General features: G+C 39.9%; 1 protein-coding gene and 1 long non-coding RNA gene across 2 annotated transcripts; one reads left to right on the plus strand and one right to left on the minus strand.

Annotated features, from left to right (window-relative positions):
• The first annotated feature begins 1,794 nt into the window (after window positions 1–1,794).
• ETS2 (ETS proto-oncogene 2, transcription factor) lies at window positions 1,795–16,882 on the plus strand. The gene is made up of 10 exons (XM_081859205.1): window positions 1,795–2,123; window positions 7,464–7,535; window positions 9,738–9,858; window positions 11,044–11,163; window positions 11,456–11,656; window positions 11,858–11,941; window positions 12,452–12,694; window positions 13,702–13,969; window positions 14,579–14,693; window positions 15,332–16,882. Exons 2-10 carry the CDS (start codon window positions 7,464–7,466, stop codon window positions 15,545–15,547), a joined length of 1,440 nt encoding a protein of 479 aa, XP_081715331.1. The 5' UTR covers window positions 1,795–2,123; the 3' UTR covers window positions 15,548–16,882.
• On the minus strand, window positions 16,172–18,536 carry LOC309340438. The gene is made up of 2 exons (XR_014155990.1): window positions 18,272–18,536; window positions 16,172–17,070 (listed from the first exon to the last, which is right to left on the minus strand). It is a non-coding gene; the product is annotated as an uncharacterized lncRNA (long non-coding RNA).
• Between the last annotated feature and the right edge of the window lie 551 nt (window positions 18,537–19,087).

A 19,087-nucleotide genomic window follows, 5' to 3' on the forward strand; every position in this document is an offset into this window, starting at 1 on the left:
ACAGGCCCTAGAAATTGGTATGATCAATACAATGTCTATAGAATCTATGTGAACATTTATTTGTGTAACTAAATATATTGCATATTTGGGTTCATAGGCGCCATCTCATGCTGAAGACTGTGGGTGCCCGCAACTTTGCCCATTGACTTTGTAGGGGCCCAGCCCCACAAATATACTGGAGTTGGCTCCAGTGTTTGGGTTAGACTCTTCTCTTTGTGGCATACCCTCAAGCTAAGTAAAAAACGAGCTATCCTTTAATGCGCATTAACTCGTCTTTTGTTTGTATTATCAGTTAGATCATGAATGGTAAAAAGTAGTCCCGGGGTAGGCAACCTAAGGCCCACGGGCCGGATGCGGCCCAATCGCCTTCTCAATTCGACCCGTGAACGGTCCAGGAATCAGCGTGTTTTTACATGAGTAGAATGTGTCCTTTTATTTAAAATACATCTCTGAGTTATTTGTGGGGCCTGCCTGGTATTTTTACATGAATAGAATGTGTCCTTTTATTTAAAATGCATCTATGGGTTATTTGTGGGGCATAGGAATTCGTTCATTCCTCCCCCCCCCCCCAATATAGTCAGGCCCACCACATGGTCTGAGGGACGGTGGACCGGCCCACGGCTGAAAAAGGTTGCTGACCCCTGAAGTAGCCTTTCCTCACTCTCTCTCAGAAATGTCTGTTCACTTACCATCAACCTTGTACTCTGCCCTTCCTATGAAAAAGGTGGATCCCATGCTAGGGATCATTAGGAACAAGTTTGAAATTATAACTGCCAATATTGAATGCCTGTATACATATCTATGGCGCAACCACACTAGCAATGTTCAGAAAAGGGTAGCCAAAATCATCATGGGGCTTTAGCAACTTCCCTATGAGGAGTGGCCACAACATTTGGGGCTTTTGTTTAAAAAAAGGGGGTGGAAGAGGTGATAGAGGTGTATTCATTCATACATTTTGTGTGGAGCAATTTATATATGTTTTTTCTGTGGATCACCTCCCAGGGCCTTCTGGTGGTTCCCTCACTGCGAGAAGTGAAGTTACAGGGAACCAGGCAAAAGGCCTTCTTGGCAGTAGGGCGCTCCCATCAGGCTCAGGGAGTCAAAGAACTACACAATTTTTAGAAGACATCTGAAAGCAGCCCTGTATAGGGAAGTTTTTAACGCTTGACATTTTATTATGTTTTTATATTCAGATGAAAGCTGCCCAGAGTGGCTGGGGAAACCCAGCCAGATGGGCGGGGTATAAATAATAAAATCATTATTAATAATAAGAATTATTATATTATTTATTTATACCCTGCTTTTTGCCCCTGACAGTTTACAGATAAACTTAAGAATTATGGGTTTTCTTCCTGAGCATGACGACAATAAGCGCAGGGCAAGCTCATTTCCTATTTGGGGGCTTCCGCGGGCATCGGGTTAGCCATTGCGAGAAACGGGATGCTGGACTAAGATAGGCCATTGCCTGGTCTGATCCAAAAAGGCTCTCGTCATTGCGCTCTCGACGTGCTCGGAAAGCTTCAGTTTCAGAGAGATAAAGGGCTTTGGTCTTCCTTCGCCTTCTTCTGCGAAGTAGGTTTCTTCTGCGCCTCTCCATCCCTCCCCCCTCGAGGCTTCCCGGCGTCTCCGTCGAGGGGACGGAGGCAGCCTGGGTTGCTCTCCTGCTTGCGGCGGGGCAGCACAGCAGCACAGCAGCAGCAGCAGAGCGGAGCGGAGGGGCGGCTCTTCCTGCTGGCGCTCCGCCTCCCTCCCTCGGCGCCTCCCTCGCCCCGTCAAGAAGCCAGGCGTGCCCAACCCGCGCCAGCGCAACGCAGTCACTCCAGGGCCACCAGCAGCGCCGGCGGGAAGCCACCTCGAGCTCCCTCACACACACGCACACACACACGTCCTTCGGCGGCCTGGGAGTTTGCTCGGGAGCCTCTTCGCCCCTTTCACTCGGCCGCGGCTGCTGGTGCTTTGCCGGGAGGGTCGTCTCCTCCTCCTCCTCCACCTCCGGAGCCGTGTTGGGATAACGTCGCCGTGTGCTTTGTGCGCGCGCCTTCGGCTGCCGCGCAAGGATATTTTTGGGGGGGTTGTCCGCAAGCGGAGGCGCCTTTTGGACGGAGCGGATCTTCTTCGGCCAGGTGAGGGACCTCGAGCGAGGCCGCCGGGCGCGGCGCGGGAAACACAAGCCGGGAGACGGAGGGAGGGAGGGAGAGCGAGGGAACCTGGGCTCGGGGAGGCTGGCGCGCGCTTCTCTGGGCTGGAGGGAGGCGCCTTCGGGCAGGCGGGCTCAGGTAACTGGCGGCGGGGCGCAGGTGGGCGAGAGAGAATTGGCGGTGGGGGTGCAGAGAGAAGACGGAGAGCGCCGTGCCATTTCCCCCAGCCTTTCTGGCCAGGGATTTGGCGTGCTCTATGGGCCAGAGGCGCTAATCGGCGTTTGTGGTGGAAGAGCATCTCGCCAAGCCGGATCCGGGTCTTCTTCTGCTCCGTGTGTTTCTCTCTCTCTCTCTCTCTCGGTGGTCGTTTTCCTTTTTGTGTGGCTTGCAGCGCGGGCTCTCGTCGTAGGGATGCCGGGCACATCCCGGCGGAGCGAGGGAGCGGGCGTTGCTTTGCTTAGCGAGTAACAGGTCTTTCCGCTTTCCCGGAAGCTGCTTTGGAGTTCTTTCTGAACTGGGCTCTTGGGATTTCGGCCATCAGTTCTGCCTTGAAAAGGCTTGTGCTGGTGGGAAATAACTGCTTCGGAATCAAAGGCGAAATTCTCCCCGGCCCGGCAAAGCAGTTGTTTTGGCCTTATCTCGGTTTTACTGGAGTAGCTCTTCTAAAAATGCGTTGGTGTAATTTATTTTTGTTCGGATTTGTGAATGGGGTCCGTGAACTAGAATAATTCAGATCTAACTTTGCAAGTCAGTTGATCTCCATGTGATTAGAAGAAAGAGGAGAGGCGTATATAAGATGAATGATAGGAGTTTGAAAAACAATCTTTTTTTAAAAAAAAACACTTTTAGTGTGTTCTTGTTGCTCACTCTGGTAAATATTAAGTCTGGTAAATATTTGGGCTGTTAAGATCAAGTATTTGTAGTTTGATCACTATTCCTTTTTTTCATAAAGTGTTGCATGCAGAAGGCTTTTACCGCATTAAGTCTTCATTTCTGATACAGTATAAATGAATCTTGTAATGCTATTGATCCACGTGCTAATGGCACTTAATGGATGTTTCTTTGGATATGAGCAGGATCAGAGAAGGGAATTGTTGCCCTTAAAAATTATGTCTGTATGTGTCGTCCCCCCACCCCAAACAGCTAAATGTCTTGCTTCATTTTTGTGTACCTTTTGTGAAAGTGAATAGGTTGTTTGTGTGGCATATTCACATTAATAATGGTTCACTGTTGATTAGGCTTTTAAACTTTCTTGTTATAAATTAACTTGTTTATAATGTTGCATTGAAAAGGACAAGGGGATAAAATCATTAGTGATCTTTTATAGTTAGTATTTTTAGTATTTTAACATTTTGGTTACTATATGTTGATCATGAATGCATTAATTGCTTCTAGCAATCACCTACACATAAGTAAGTTTTTAGTTACCTGCTAGCTTGACCATGTGTTTATAAGGCAAATGGAAAAGTAAGGCCTAGTTTTATCCACAAAAAGCATATGCCTCAAGACTTGTTTTTTGGTATACTATGATTTGCTAGAGAGTAACAACAAGCAACAGGCTGTTTATCTCTTCACCTATTCCCCTTCCCCCTTTATAAATAATGTACCCAGAAGATATACCTATGCATACTTGTACAATTGAGCACCACGTGTTACATATGGCTTTTCTTAAACATGCTACAGTCATGGCAGTATGTATGTAACTGAAACTTCTCCAGAAAATGAATGAATGCAGGAAAATCTTGCTTAAACATCAGTAACATTTATTTATATTTTACTGGAAGAAATATCAGCTAATTAGTTGGGCAAGGGCTCTTTATATTCGTCGTTTATGTAGAAGATGCTTATTTACAGGAACCCATTTAGCTCAGGAGATTTTAGTCAATAATACCCAGTTTTAATATAAAATGCAGTTGTAGCCAGTGCTGAACCTCAGGAAACTAGCCTCTGCTTCCATAAACAAAGCTGTTTGAAAAGAAAGCTTCTCTTGAAGCTAAGAAAGCATTGCTTGTTGGAATTTGATTTTTGAAAGAACTGTGTCAGTGGAGCTATCAGAAAAAGATGTATTTTCGACTAGGAGGAGAGAGAGCCCGTGTATGTTTGAAAACACACAGAGACCAGGAGTTCACCCAGTATAATTAATATATAAAGTATTTCATACTTTCCACATAAATTCTTTCAAGTTTAAATAGCTCATTATATAAACCTGAGGTTTTAAAATTCTGTATCAATACAGATTTCTATATGAGCAGACAACTAGAAGTGACACTGAATTAAAATGGATTTCCACTTTAATGGCCAGGGATTTTAAAGACTTGACATAAGGGAGAAGAAGCTGGGCCATGTTCTTACCTTTTCATGCCAGGTGTGGAATTCTTAAGGGGGAAAAACCCTACATTAAAATTAACAGCATTTTGATCTTTTGGCTGATAACCTCCTTACGCAAAGTACATGAGGTGGATACACAGATGCATTCCTGGAAACTGATAACCAGTCTGAAAGATAAGGGTTAAACCAACTCTGTGCCAAAGCATTACTATAAAACATTTGTGTTCAATTGTGACGAACTGAACAACGCCCCATAAGCTTGCTTTTATAGCCTTCTCTTTGATCCTCTCTTGTTGAGTTAATGTACTCAGGTCTTATCACAGTTCCATCAACAGTAGTTTTAAGAGTTTTAGTCAGAGACCTCACATTATACTGTTCCTGGCACTATTAAATATAAAGTACGTTATCATTTCCCCTCACTGTAGTGCAGTTTGCTCTTGGTCTCCTTAAATCCTTTATCCCAACAATAATCAAATAGCGTGTGCATCAGTTATGTGTGGGAGCTGAATAAAGAAGCAAATTGGAGTGAAGTCTTGTTAAAACATGATGTAGGCAATTGCCGCCCTGCCCCCCAGTTTAGAACAGGGCTTGCACAGAGTGTCACTTTATTTTCTAGGTTTTTAAACACAGAATTACTATGTCATTGTATATCTAGTTATCCTAGGTCTGTGGGCTTTGCAGTAAGTGGTGCTGTCCAGCATGTTGCCTGCAGAGCACGGAAAACTCTGGGTTGTTCTTTGTTAAGAGGTATTCTTTGATAGAGGTATTTTTTTTTTTTTTAAATGAAAGTTAAGGTGTTAAAAAAAAAACCTTCATCGTTCTGCTTTAACACAAACAAACCCAGAGCTCTTCAGAACTCCACAGGAGTGTTCTACAAAAGCATCACGATTTAAAGCCTGTATTGGAGTCCTGTGGCCTATCAGAGGACACAGGCAAGGTCTGTAAGATCTATTGAAGGGCACCAGAAACTAGGCCCTGTGTGAAACTGCAGAGTTTTTAAAACTTTAGAATCAAGAATACACATGACCCAGCCACTTCTTAACTGTTTTAAGGTAAGAAAGAGCAAGAGAGAAACCCCTGCTCTGCTTTCATAAGAGATTATGGAAGAAAATGAATGCCTTTTACTTTCCTCACAAAAAGCCCCCGGATCTATTTGTCTGCAATTTGGCAAGCTTAATCCACTCTGGAGGAGCTCCTGTACCTGTAAATCTCATCCACTTTGGCTGAAATGAGAAAAGTTTAAAGCTATTTTTAGGTTCTCCATTATAGTGAATGGGGAAATAGAGGAGATATCTGCAGTGGTGTGTACAGTTTGCCTGTGGAAACCCCTAGTAAAATATATTTATGGTGTGAAAAGTTGATCATTAGGTAGTGCTGGGGAAGAACAGCCCAAGGGCAAGGCTCACATTTTCTCTAGAGTCTAGAGCCAAAAGTGGGGGGGGGGGCACAGACAACACCACTGCCCAACGCTGAGCTTGAAACATGGGTAGTTAGTCAGGGCGGCCTACTTACATTTAGTAGGACTAAGAATTAATGGAGGCTAATAAGAATTGGCTCTGGTTTTATTTCACTTCAGGCCTGTAGGTTGTATAGGCCTGATTGGATAATTGGAGCAAGTGAGTACAAAATTGGTGTTTGAGTTGGTAGGAAACTAGAGTGTACCTTTTCTAAGGCTAACAAAAATATGGAACTAGGTCTGATAAAATATATCTGTTCTAAAGTAATTGTTTTAATGAAGAGTGATGACCCTAAGGACACTTATATGGAAGTAAATTCCACTAATAGCTGGGAGATTCTCTAACCAAATGGATGCGATTAGGATGAGGTGTTGCTTGCTGTGTCATTACTCTCTAACAATTCTTTAGTTTTCAAATGACTATCAGTATTAAGTTCCAACAATATTCTTTTTATATGATCTCATACTGTGAACAAAAAAAGGAGGGGAGATTTTAGAAAGAATTGAAAAAAGTATTAAAACCTTTTTTCTTGTTTGATCTATGTGTACGCTTACTTTTATGGATTTTTGGGAAAGCTCACTTAAGGCCATGCATACTTAAGTATTCAGCTGTTCATGATGAGTGGATGATGAATAATACCATCTTTAGATATCAATAGCATTTTATAGTGTTTCAGTAATAATTTATAATTCAGACAGTCTATACTTTTGCCAGAAGCTGAAGCGAGTCATTCTGCATACAGAGAGATTTCATCAATAGAAATGAAGTAGAGCAAAAATGAAATACTGTGTTCACAACAATCTTGTGACATAGGTTTGGCTGAGATGCTGTTGACTTAACCAAGACCACCCATTGTGTTCATGGCTGTCTGGTGATTTGAACTTGTATTTCACAGTGCCATACCAAAGTCCAGCCACTGAGCCAAAATGCCTCCCTATTTCATAATCCTTATTATAAGTTAAATACTAGGTAGCATCAACGTAACCTTTATAGTGTACATGTCAAGATGCTGTTGTAGTGATTGGTATTTGAGTGTTTGATGCCTGGTCTTCTCCCATAGTGAGTACTTTGATGGTTGCACCCAATTGTGTATAATGATCTTTAAAAATAAAAAAAAGTTCTGTGTTGGTAGAACATTATGTTGTAACTTGTAAGTTAAAATAGCCAAGTCTGACATACTGATTGTTGGAGTTTTGGATTGGTCAGTGGCACACCCTCCACCCACCAAGCCATATCACATACAGCTTGGCAAATTATCCTCTTTCAAAATATTTCTGTGAGGTGGAGTGATGTTTGAAAGCTAGTTGTGTAACTCTTTGGAGTTGGGACATTAAAGTTTAATCTAGCGTGGCTAGAACGTTTTTAAATGATAACTCTTGATTTGCTTCTCCTATGTTCTCCCTTCTGAATGAAGGAAATTGGTGACATTCGTGTATGACCTTTGTAAACTGCAGCAGATAGAATGTTCATGCATGAGCCAAAAGCATTTTCCCCCCTGTCAACAAATAGCTCTCATATATATTTTATTTTCTCATTTTAGATGAGTGACTTTGGAATCAAGAACATGGATCAGGTAGCACCTGTGTGCAATGCATATAGAGGACTGCTCAAGGTGAGTTGTGAAAAACAAACATTTTCAGTAACACTTTAATTTTGCATGCATGGAACTATTTTTACATGCTATAAACAATATACTTCTATTCCAGCTAAAAACTAACATTTTCAGTAACAGTCCAGTGAAGACTATTAGTTTAATTCGATGTTGTGTCATTTGCATATAGGCTTTTTACATTTGAAAAGAGAATAACAGAAACTGTTTTCTTATTTGCTATGCAATTTGAAAGCCAAATCCTGCCTGGTGATCTCACCAAGACAGGTGTATAAAATAAATGCACTGTTGAGATAGCCAAAAGCTTAATGTGCTGGTGTCAAGTAGCATTTTAATGTACAGTTGATTGTATTTACACCCAAATTGTCCTGTAGTTTAAAAATTCAAAGTCCCCTATGAGAAGTGCTTTGTCTGCTGTTTTGGCTTACTGTGACATCAGCAACTTATGTCTCTTTAAAAATTCCACTATTGATTTCTTTCAATACTGCCTGACATTCAATCCTTTGAGGGAATCGGAGACAGAATAATTTAGCAAAATGAAGCTATGTCTTAATTTAGCAATAAACTGTTCAAGGTTGTATTTTTACTTAGTTAAGACAAAAGAATATAAATGTAGGCCTTATGGAAGATGCTTGCTAACCTTTTCTTGGCTGGTAGGCCAGTCACAAACAATATTGAAGGCATATTGGTTGACTTACGTTGGCCTTCTGGGCACAGTTCCAACATTGTACAACTGTTCCTCATTTGTTCAGGATTTTTATGTGTCTATGCTTTTAACGTGCTAGTTGTGCTGTTTAGTTTCATATTCAAAACATTTTTTTCAGTACAGCATGCCTTTTACTCACTCTTAATTCTGCTGCATTTTTTCCAGTGACTCAGTACAAGGGTCACTTGTTTACACAAAACACAGGAGTTTCCAGATTATGTTGAAAGTGTTGACTCAGATCTTTTATCAGTTAACATTGAAAGAATTTATGTTGTTAGAAGGCTAGACAGCTGGCTTATTATTAATCATTTCATTTGTACAGCAACTTGCTCAAGTTAAGTTCTTAAAGCTGAATTTTCTTATTGGAGTAATGTCTATATGAACAGTTTCTTTGTTCTAGACTGAATCACATTGACTAAATAAGTGTTGGGCTAAAACCAGCCAATAGAGGCACACATCTGAGAGATGTACTTTGTGCTGGCTTTTCCACCCTGTAATATGCTTTTTTGAATTTAAAGGGTAAAATCAGTAGCAGTGTATTAGAGAAGTTACCCAAAACTGGCACCCAAACTTCATAGATATGCTGCTTCCCTGACCATTTGAATACAAATATATTAATAAAAGCAGTAGAAAGTCAAACACATTGTTCTTGGAAGTCTATCTTAACACCTCAACAAGCTAACCATTTTAATGATGTGAAAACATTTCAGTGAATGGCTATGTTTGTGAGTTAATGAGTGAAAAAAAATAGTAGAATGTATCAAATCTTTTATTTCAGACTTGCTTTACAATGGCTGCTACAAAGATGGTAGTGTTGTATTCTCGTGTGTGTGTGATTTTTGTTTTATCAAATAGGTGCTTATACATATTATACACAATTATACAAGAAAGGTTAGTGTACAGCTTCTGTATATCAGTATGTAGTTAGTGTGCATTTCATAAAACTATTCTGGTGAATAGCTTCATAAAAAGGAAGTTACTTAGGAAGGTAAATAATTATAAAACCTCAGATTACTGTTCAGATTTCATGTGTGTCTACCATTGTTTTCTAGAGTCTAGACCATACCTGTTCCCCCCTTAATAGAATTTATAGTGCTATGTGGTCATTCAAATGCGAACAGGAACAGTGCTTCATAAAATAAAGCAAATCCTTTAAAATAATAAATACCTAAACCTTTATTAATTTAAATTTCAGATTGTGCTTTTAAAATGTTGCAAGGATATGCTTCATGACATTATGAATCTGAAGATGCTTTTGTAACTTCCTATTTGAACTACTGCTACAGCTTTTAGTAAATCAGGAAATCCACCGTCAGTCCTTTGTATGTACTTAGTCAGTTTCAAGGGAAATGATACTGACTAAGAAATGGCTGCTTAACATAGAATGGAACTGTTAAGATTCCTGGAACAATGAGTTACATAACCATATCACATTTGCTCTATAAACTTGTGCGTGTACTAAAATATTCAAACTGAACTTCTTGTATTTTCTTTTTCAGCGGCAGCCTGCATTTGATAGCTTTGAAGGTGCAAATTCTTTGTTTACTGGATACTTTCCCTCATTAAATGAAGATCAGACAGTCCAGGAAGTGCCAACAGGCCTTGATTCTATTTCTTATGGTAAATACCAGTTTAATAAATGTAACACCACTGTCATGCTAGTTAATAGAATGGAATACTCTAAACAGGATGTGGTCCAAAGTCACCTGTATGTAGAATTAGAGAAGGCACAATCTGTGGGCATCTCCGCTTATTCATAATAGAATAGTGTTGAAGCAAAGTCATTGCTCATGTGTAGCTCCTATTAATTTGAGTACAGTGGAACCTCTACTTACATACGCCTAGTCTCGCGGACTTTCCAAGTTGCATCCACGGCAAACCCAGAAGTAATCACCAGGTTTGCTGCGAATTGCACATGCGCAGAAGCACGCTACTGCCGTATGTGCGCACACACACACGACACCTCTTCTAGCACACTGTTTCAACCAGCGGACAGACCTCCAGATCGGATTATGTCTGTAAGTAGAGGTTCCACTGTAGTGCCTATGTAGGAAATGTCTTGGTAGAGTTGGGCAGAGGTATACCCCTCGTAATATAAATTTAAAATTCTCAGTCCAGATTGTGCATGTGGTTCCATTAGCTTGAGTAGCAAAGTTCAAAGATGTGCATAGTTGTTGGAATTAATGGCGAAGCCATTACAAGCAAAGGAGCACTATGACTGCTTTCTTGGTCCTAGGCTTGAAACTGATCAGGATGCAAAGTTCATTTAGTTCTTCTGGTAATGAAAGTAGTATTTTACTCTGAAAGTCACACTGATAGGTAGCCTATCAGTAAATGAATTCAGATAGTTCGTCAGAGCCCCAGTTGCATCAACACTGTTCTTGCCATAATAGTGCTGTACACCTGACGAAATAGTCAGTAGAACATAGATAAGGGAAGTATTGTGGTTTTGAAATGATTATAATTCTGTATACCAAAGGCAAGCTCTTTCTTACAAAAAGCGAGTTAAAATCATTGATAACAATGCTAGTGATCCTGTCCTGAAGGAATGCAGAGCTAAATAACAAGTTCGGAATAATTACTATGTTTATGCAAACAATTCTAAACATGGTTACTTTGTTCTTTTCTAGTGTTGAAATGTTGCTAGTCTCTTCTAATGCTACATCGCTGGCAACTTCTGTAAACAATACAGTTGGGTCCAAAATCTATATTAATAACAAAGCATTGCTGCAGTTGAGAAAGAAGAAACTTAAACATTTTCCCCCTTTCCCTTTTCTAAATTATTGCAACTCTTCTGCCTTTCAGAATCAAACAGCTGTGAATTGCCTCTCTTAACCCCATGCAGTAAGGCTGTGATGAGTCAGGCCTTAAAAGCAACTTTCAGTGGTTTCACAAAGGAACAGCGCAGACTGGGTATTCCAAATAGTAAGTACTTTATTTCTAATGCAAAAGACTACACTGATTAGCCTTTAGAAAGGTAGTTTTATATATATATATAATACCAGTAAACAAAATTAGAGTTTCTGAACTAAACTAAGTGCTTGCAAATGATCTTTTGAGGATTGTAGCCTGAGCTTGGTGTAGGTTTAGTTTACTGGATGCTTCTCAAAAGAATATATGGAGAAGTGTTAGTAAAAGAGGCAGCAGCCAGTAGGCATAAGTGTGTGTCCTGCAGAGAGTTTCCTTAATGTTAATTTGTTTGTCTTGCTCCTTGCAGATCCATGGTTATGGTCACATCATCAGGTGTGCCAGTGGCTTATCTGGGCCACCAATGAATTTAGTTTGGTAAATGTGAACTTTGAGAGGTTTGCCATGGATGGGCAAGAGTTGTGCAGACTGGGAAAGGAGCGCTTCTTGGAATTGGCACCTGATTATGTGGGTGATATTCTCTGGGAACATCTGGAACAAATGATAAAAGGTAAATAAGTCTAACCAGAGTAGTGGCATGAGCCAGGAAACATATGACAAGTTTTGTTTGGGGACAGTGGATGGTAAACTTGCAAAAGTAAATGCTAAACTTTTTGTTAAGTGTTATACAAATGTCACATGTTGCCTTTTAACAGATGAAAGCAAATTCCCCTGTCCAAAATGTATAAACAAATACTTTTTCTATTTCCAGACAGTGAAGAAAAGCCACAAGATCAGTATATGGAAAACGCCCATCTCACTTCATCCATGCACTGGGTCAACAACAACACATTAGGTAAGTATCTTTAATTAGGCTAATTACAGCAGTTAAGGAAAGCTGGAAAGACTGAATTTCCTTTTGATGTCAGTAGATATCCAATTTCATACCTGTGCTGTACAAAGTATACACCCTGGATGAAATTGCATATGCATATTCAGCAATATACAGAAAGTTGCTTTATATACTTTTTACTTTCAGACGGGTGAGGGAAGTAGTCAGGTTATTTGGGGGGGTATGTTTTTTTGCCAGGAACTGGTGATAAATGGAATGGATATGCTTCAAAATGCTGATATGTTAGGACTAGAAACTTAAAGGAAAAACCCCAATATATTTGCCTGGGGAGAGGTGAGAAGGTTATAGATGCCAGGGGAGATTGAGTTGACTAATTGTCATGTTTGGCATTTGACATTGTGCTAACAAGTGTTAGGGCCATACATGTATTGCTCTACTTGACATTTGATACTGTTCTAGGGGAGTCTGCAATGAGTATTATAAAAACAAATGTTCATTTCCCCCCCCCCCCAGGTATTAACATAGAACAAGCACAGTATTGTGCTCAAGTACCCAGCTATCCAAAAGCCCTCAGCTATCCAAAATCCAGCCTTTTGGATGACTTATGTCAGACATCTGTTGGACCAAATGTAGTTAACCTAAAACAAGAATATCAGATGTTTCCTAAAGCACAGTTAGAAACTGTCAATGTGAACTACTGCTCCATGAACCAGGACTTCGCAAGAAACAACTTGAACTTGATGTTGGATAACTCTGGTAAGATTGCACTTCCCTATGTGTATGATCCCTTGTTGTTTATAATGCTTACAGTATAGAAGATTCCGAGAAATAAACATTAATATAATACAGTTCCTAACATGTGCTCTAGCAGTTATGTATTAAAAAAAAACCAAGCTTATTGTTTCTGAGTTAGCAACCCAACTTACCTCTTTATTACTCAACCACAAATCATTATTTTGAGATGCTGAGAAGTCATAGTGCCTTTTGATAGGTCAACGGAGTACAGTACAATTTGTTAAAGAAAAAAGAAAAAAAAAACACTCTTTAAGCTGTTGTCAACTAAGCTATAAATTTCATAAGCTTCCTTAATTAATTAATTATTTCTGTGCTGCCCTTCACCTGACGATCACAGGGCGATTTACAATATATAAACAAAAATGCATACCATAGTAACAAAGAAAAAGGGCCTCATATGATGATTACAGGGGCCAGGTTGTTTCATATGAGGAGAAGTAGTCCTTGAGGTGTTGCAGTCAATTTCAAGTGAAGTGCTGATCTATTAAGTAAAACCCTTGGATTCAAAGTAGTATTCTTACTGACTACAACTGGGCAAAATTGACGGACTTAAACATAATCTGAACTACGATGGATTGCAACCTCTGTAATTTGAGTTCTTAATTGGTGGAGTGGGGGCAGACTAACTGTTAAAAAGAAAAGAGATGAAACTAAGCTGCATTCTCATTGGCTTGCTGCACTGAATTAAGGACTCAGCTAGACTGGCAAAGGAAAATGCTATTGATATGCGTTGTATATGCGATATAACATTGTGCCACCTGTTTTCCCTGTTTAAATTTACAACACATTTAACTGAAACGCTTCTTTGATGTGTCTCGATCCAGCCTAAGATTGCAGTTTTGAGCCTGTATTCTCAGCCTCATCCATTCAAACCTGGGTGTTCCTATCATTTCCATTTTTTCAGCTGTGATACTAATACAAAGAAAAACTTGAGTGAACCCAAACTTGTGACTTTTCCACACTTTCAGGTAAACCTAAAGAGCATGACTCAAGTGACAGTGGCACAGAAAGTTATGAAGGCTCAGATTCATTGCTGCAGTCTTGGAACAGCCAGTCCTCGTTGGTGGATGTCCAGCGTGTGCCATCTTATGAGAGTTTTGATGATGACTGCAGCCAGACCTTGTGTCTGAACAAACCCACAATGTCCTTTAAAGACTACATTCAAGAAAGGAGTGACCCTGTGGAGCAAGGGAAACCAGTTATACCAGCAGCAATTCTAGCTGGGTTTACAGGCAAGTACTACAATATTTTCCTTGACCTTTTTTGTTTTTTGCCTCTGGGGCTTTTCTGCCCCTTCACCGATTGCATAATGCCCCGTGAGGGTGCGTTTTTATTTAGGTGAAATGACAACAGAGGTAGCCATTACAAATGTAACTGGAGCAATACCGTCAAAATAAAGATTAAAGCCACTATTTGTACACTTTTCTGTGTGTATGAAAGCTAAATGAAAGCAGAATTCAACAATTCTTTTGTGCCCAGTGCAAGTTCTTTTCTGAAATCCATGTTTCAGATGAAATTCAATTGTTGGGGTGGATTTCAGAGTGAAACATAAGGGATACTGCAAAGTATAGCCAACAGTTTGGAGAGCAGGAAGCTTCCTTCAAGTTGTTGCCATGAATTTTTTAAGCTTGGGAATCCAGATCTACTGTAAGAAAATCCTGTTAACTACAGGTGTATATTTTATTTTTTCTGATTCAACTTCTGGTGTCATATTTACCTTTACCCAGGAAGACTTTAGTTATACTAAGCAATTATACTAAAATCCTGAGTGCTAATCTCTTTAACACATTAATTTATGTATGACAGTATACAATAATTTTATCTTATCTTGGTATTAACAGGTAGTGGACCGATACAATTGTGGCAGTTCCTTTTAGAGCTTCTAACTGACAAATCGTGTCAGTCATTCATTAGCTGGACTGGAGATGGATGGGAGTTTAAATTAACAGATCCAGATGAGGTTAGTAGTTCAGTTGTCGTGAATAGAAATTGTTTGGCGCCTACTCTTAGGTGGAGCTATGAGGAAGGACAGCCTGTACTCTGCACCTTAATATAAGCAGTATTAACTAGATGTATAAAACCTGTTTCCCATGTATAGTTTGTTGGCCAGCTTGCTTTTTTTTAAAAGACATACAGTAACTCTGAACCAGGATAGGAACATTATATGAGAATGAGAGAATGAATGAATTCTATTAGGTATCAAGTGGTTGCTTCATGATTTAAATTCTTTCAGTTATAAAAATGCTGCAGCACAGTTAATTTGTTAAAGCTTTTCACTTCAGATATACTCATAATTTTCATTATTCAAGCATGACTTGGAAGTATTTCATTATTTAAAACCTCCTTTTTTTGCAACTCTCTAGATGCCCTAGATGTCTTTAGCTATTCATTAAGCTTTTAAGGATTAGGCATTTCATTCCACCTTTCCCTTTTGAACTTGTTGTTCCTAGTATGCTCCAGTTAACTTGGCCTTGTGGGTGTGCTAGTGTTTAAAGAACATGGCATTTGGAATAATCTAAATTACTCCATTCCTAAAATCCAGATTTTCAGCGGTTGCCTTGAATATTAATAACTCTTACCACATTTTTCTCCTTTAAGGTCGCACGGCGATGGGGCAGAAGGAAAAACAAGCCCAAAATGAACTATGAGAAGCTGAGCCGCGGCCTCCGCTATTACTATGACAAGAACATCATACACAAGACTTCAGGGAAGCGCTACGTATACCGTTTTGTATGTGACCTACATAACCTGTTGGGCTATACAGCAGAGGAGCTGCATGCAATGCTAGGAGTGCAGCCAGACACAGAAGACTGAGCGTTGCAATTTTCTGTAGCATTGATGGAAGAATGCAACAACGCATGAACTGTGAACTGGGACCTCCTGCACCAGTCATTAGTTTTACCTTCTGGCTGTTTGGAGTGGGGCGCTGTAAAAGACCTTAAAAGAAGTGATTTTGTGAACCAGGTGAAGTCCAAGGAAAGAGAAATGGCCGTATTTGGGGGCACCATGGCTTCAGATATTGATGTGTCCAACCTTTTGAGCAGCAACGAGTGAGGTCAACACAGTTCCCAGCTGTAACTTGGAAGATACGAAAGTACTCCAGGGTTTAGAGTTCTGGTTATTTATACCACCATATAATTAAGGGTGTTACCCATACCAAAGGCTGATAGCCACCAGAATTTCTAGCTTGAACAAACCCTAAAATAACAACCTTGCAGATGTTATATGTCATGACGTGTGATTTAAGAGAGGGAAGGTTAGGCATCCTTTATTTAAGTCTGGGTACTGAGTTGAATTTGCATTGGGCGTTCTTGCCAAAGCAGCGCATGTGCCCTCCGCAAATAAACTGTAGTCTCAGAGCCAGGTGGAGCAGTGGCAGAGAGTCCTCACAAAGAAGGAGGAAATATGTACCATTTCAAAGTCTGTAATTTGTGTTTGTATATAAGCACGTTCATAATGATTCTCTGGCAATTTAATGCTCCTATTTAACATATTGTATATTGTAATTTAAGCTCATATAAGCATCTGAATGAGGAGGAAAGTTAAGGTTTCATTTCAGAACAGCAGCACTTAAGCATCGTGGAACAAGTATTTAATCTACTGAAGGAGTTGATAACTCACATAGGCACATGCTGAGTGCCTTTTTTGTGCAAGGAGAATAATTCATGGCTGGCTGAAAAACACTTTGAGCATTTTTTTTTGCAAGAGACTAATAATATAGCCTGGGGCATAAAAGGCCCAATTTGCCTTTTATTCTAACTGAAATTGAAAATGTTAATATTGTTTTCAAATATATTTATTAATGGCATATCTCTTTTATGCATGTCCTTTTGGAAACAATTTATATGTATAGTCCTTACTTTTTTTCTTCAGTTGGCCATTCCCCAACCTTTGCCCTCACCCTTCATGAACAATCCTGATTAAAATATGAATTCTATTTTTGGAAATAATTCTGACTCCTTTTAAGCAGTTAGGAGAAAGTTATATGTAGCAGCTATTTTTACTGCCAAAAACAAAAACACTTCACTGGAAAAAAATGGTTTGTAAATGAAAAATATTGTAAAAGAAAAGTATTTTTTATCTTGAGATTGATGTAAATTTAAATGTACAGTCTGATGTTTAAAATGTTATTAAAACCTCTTGAACGAATATTAACAGTTGTGTTTATACGCTTATGAATTCTTAACCGTAATTTTGAAACTTACCACCAATTCAATAAGTACATATCTAAGTGTCTAATAAGTCCTGGGGGTTGACACAGGGGGCAATACTCTCCATCATATCAGTGTCCATCAAGATTTGAATGCAAACGTATTGCGGAGAAGCAGCTCCATCTCCTGCAAGGTTGACAATCTTTCAGCAGAAGCAATAAATACCCATATGCATACATTACTTAGCTAGATCTCATGTCTCTATCAAATTGAATGGCGTGAATTCTGTATGTGCCAACAAGACATGCTCCTGAAGAACACGATCACAATAGCTGATAAAACTGCATATACTCTATAGTGCTTGCCTTCAATGGTGGAACTTTTCAAGTTCTTGCTTTGGACTCCAAAAACCACACACACCCTGGAGTGGTTTTCTAATTAGTATGGGGTTTTTAAAATACTGTGAAATTCTGCTGTGAGTCATATAAAACAGGCCCAAATGGAGGCATTTGCTACAAATGTACATGCAAACACAGCTGGAAAATATTTGTGATCTTTTCTGTGTGTGTAAATACAATCCTGTTTACAGATGCATCCAATATCTCTACTTCCCACAAGAAGAGCTTTCCAACACTCCCTCTACAAGGGTGACTTTAAGGGATAACTTAATACGGTGCTAATTTTGTTAGTGTTTACAACAGGCGGCTACAGAAAACAAGCATCCCCCCCAAAAAACCTGACCCAATCAGATGCCCTGGAGGTCGCATCTTTATGTCTGGATTGATGCTTTCATCTTTCCATGGATATACAGGCCTACTGCTTAGTAGCTAGTTCTGCCCCCCATCACCCCAACTCACATGCTGGGCATGTGACTGGCATAATACTGGAGGGGGAGATGTACATCCTCATAAATTGAAAGAATTCAGATTGTAATTCAGTGCATGTGCTACTTTTATGAAGGAGTCTTGTCTTTCATTGGTAACTAAGCATGTGAAATGTGATGCAGAGTACCCAACCTCAAAGCCTAAACAATTCGCCTCTTGCAAATTCAGCTTCTTTAAGTGCAGAGATCTTAAAGAGGCTTTCTGTTATGTGGGATGGTGGTCTTAAAGATATGCCTTAATTCACAACTTCAGTCCCTTAGACTTTTTCTTCTGTGAATCATTCCCATTTTATTATTTTATAATTTAAATGGATTTCTTACTTCACCACAAGATCCTGGCCAGGTGTGTGGGTGTGGGTGCTTAAAACCATATAATCCTACAATGTTACAATCCAATGAAACAATTTAAAACAAACTGAAGAATAGAGAGGGTCAGCTTCACTGTCAACTTTATGCAAGAGAGTCTTCCATCATAATTGTTTTGCCAAAAAGATTCCTTTTCACCCACTTTGGATTCTTAGTACTACTAATCTTATGCAAGATGGCTTGTTGGGAAGAAAGGACCTTGTCGATGAGCAAGTTGTTCCACGTCTGAGTCCATATCCTCACCAAGGCGGCTGATAGCAACACTGTTAACCAAGGAAGATGTGGGTTACCTAGACACAGTCATTTATGGAGAGAAGGGGAGCATCTAAAACCTTATCACAACTCTGCAATTGTCCCTGATCCAACAAAGTCATACTGACAAACTTCAAATGTAACAGAAGGGGAACTTAATTCACTTCCCCAAACCTGTCACAAAAATAGTGAAGCCAACTAGCTGAGATCTCAGCAGCTTCTACTGAAGTCAGTTTCTCTCTGAGGAAAGCTGGAAATGTCCTGAGAGGTAGAGTACAGAACTGCTTGGATTATTTTGAACTGGTGGCAGACCGTGGTGTGAAGCAGGTGGCCCTGTGTTTCCTTTTTCCCCCCAGAAGGCTGCATGTGATTATGGACATAAACCCTTTCCTGACAGTTACTCATCATCGCCAGTGACATCACAGGCAGTGTCCACTAGGTTCCCATGACAGCAAACATGCACCCATGTATTGCAATGGCAGAAGTGGGGCAGCTGCCATTCTCCAACACAGAGGAAACAAAACTTTCCACTTTGCCAAGCTGACTAAAAATAAATCTAGGAACTGGAAATCAAACCGCCAGCCAAGTCATGGGCAATTACTGTGTGAACATGTATGCCTACAAAGTTATGAAACATGTTCTGAATTACGTGGCAAATGTGCTAACCTTGTGGTAAATTTGGTGTCCAAAACATTGCTGTAT

This window comes from Podarcis erhardii (assembly GCF_964252035.2).
Source record: "Podarcis erhardii genome assembly, chromosome: 4".
Taxonomy (NCBI): domain Eukaryota; kingdom Metazoa; phylum Chordata; class Lepidosauria; order Squamata; family Lacertidae; genus Podarcis; species Podarcis erhardii.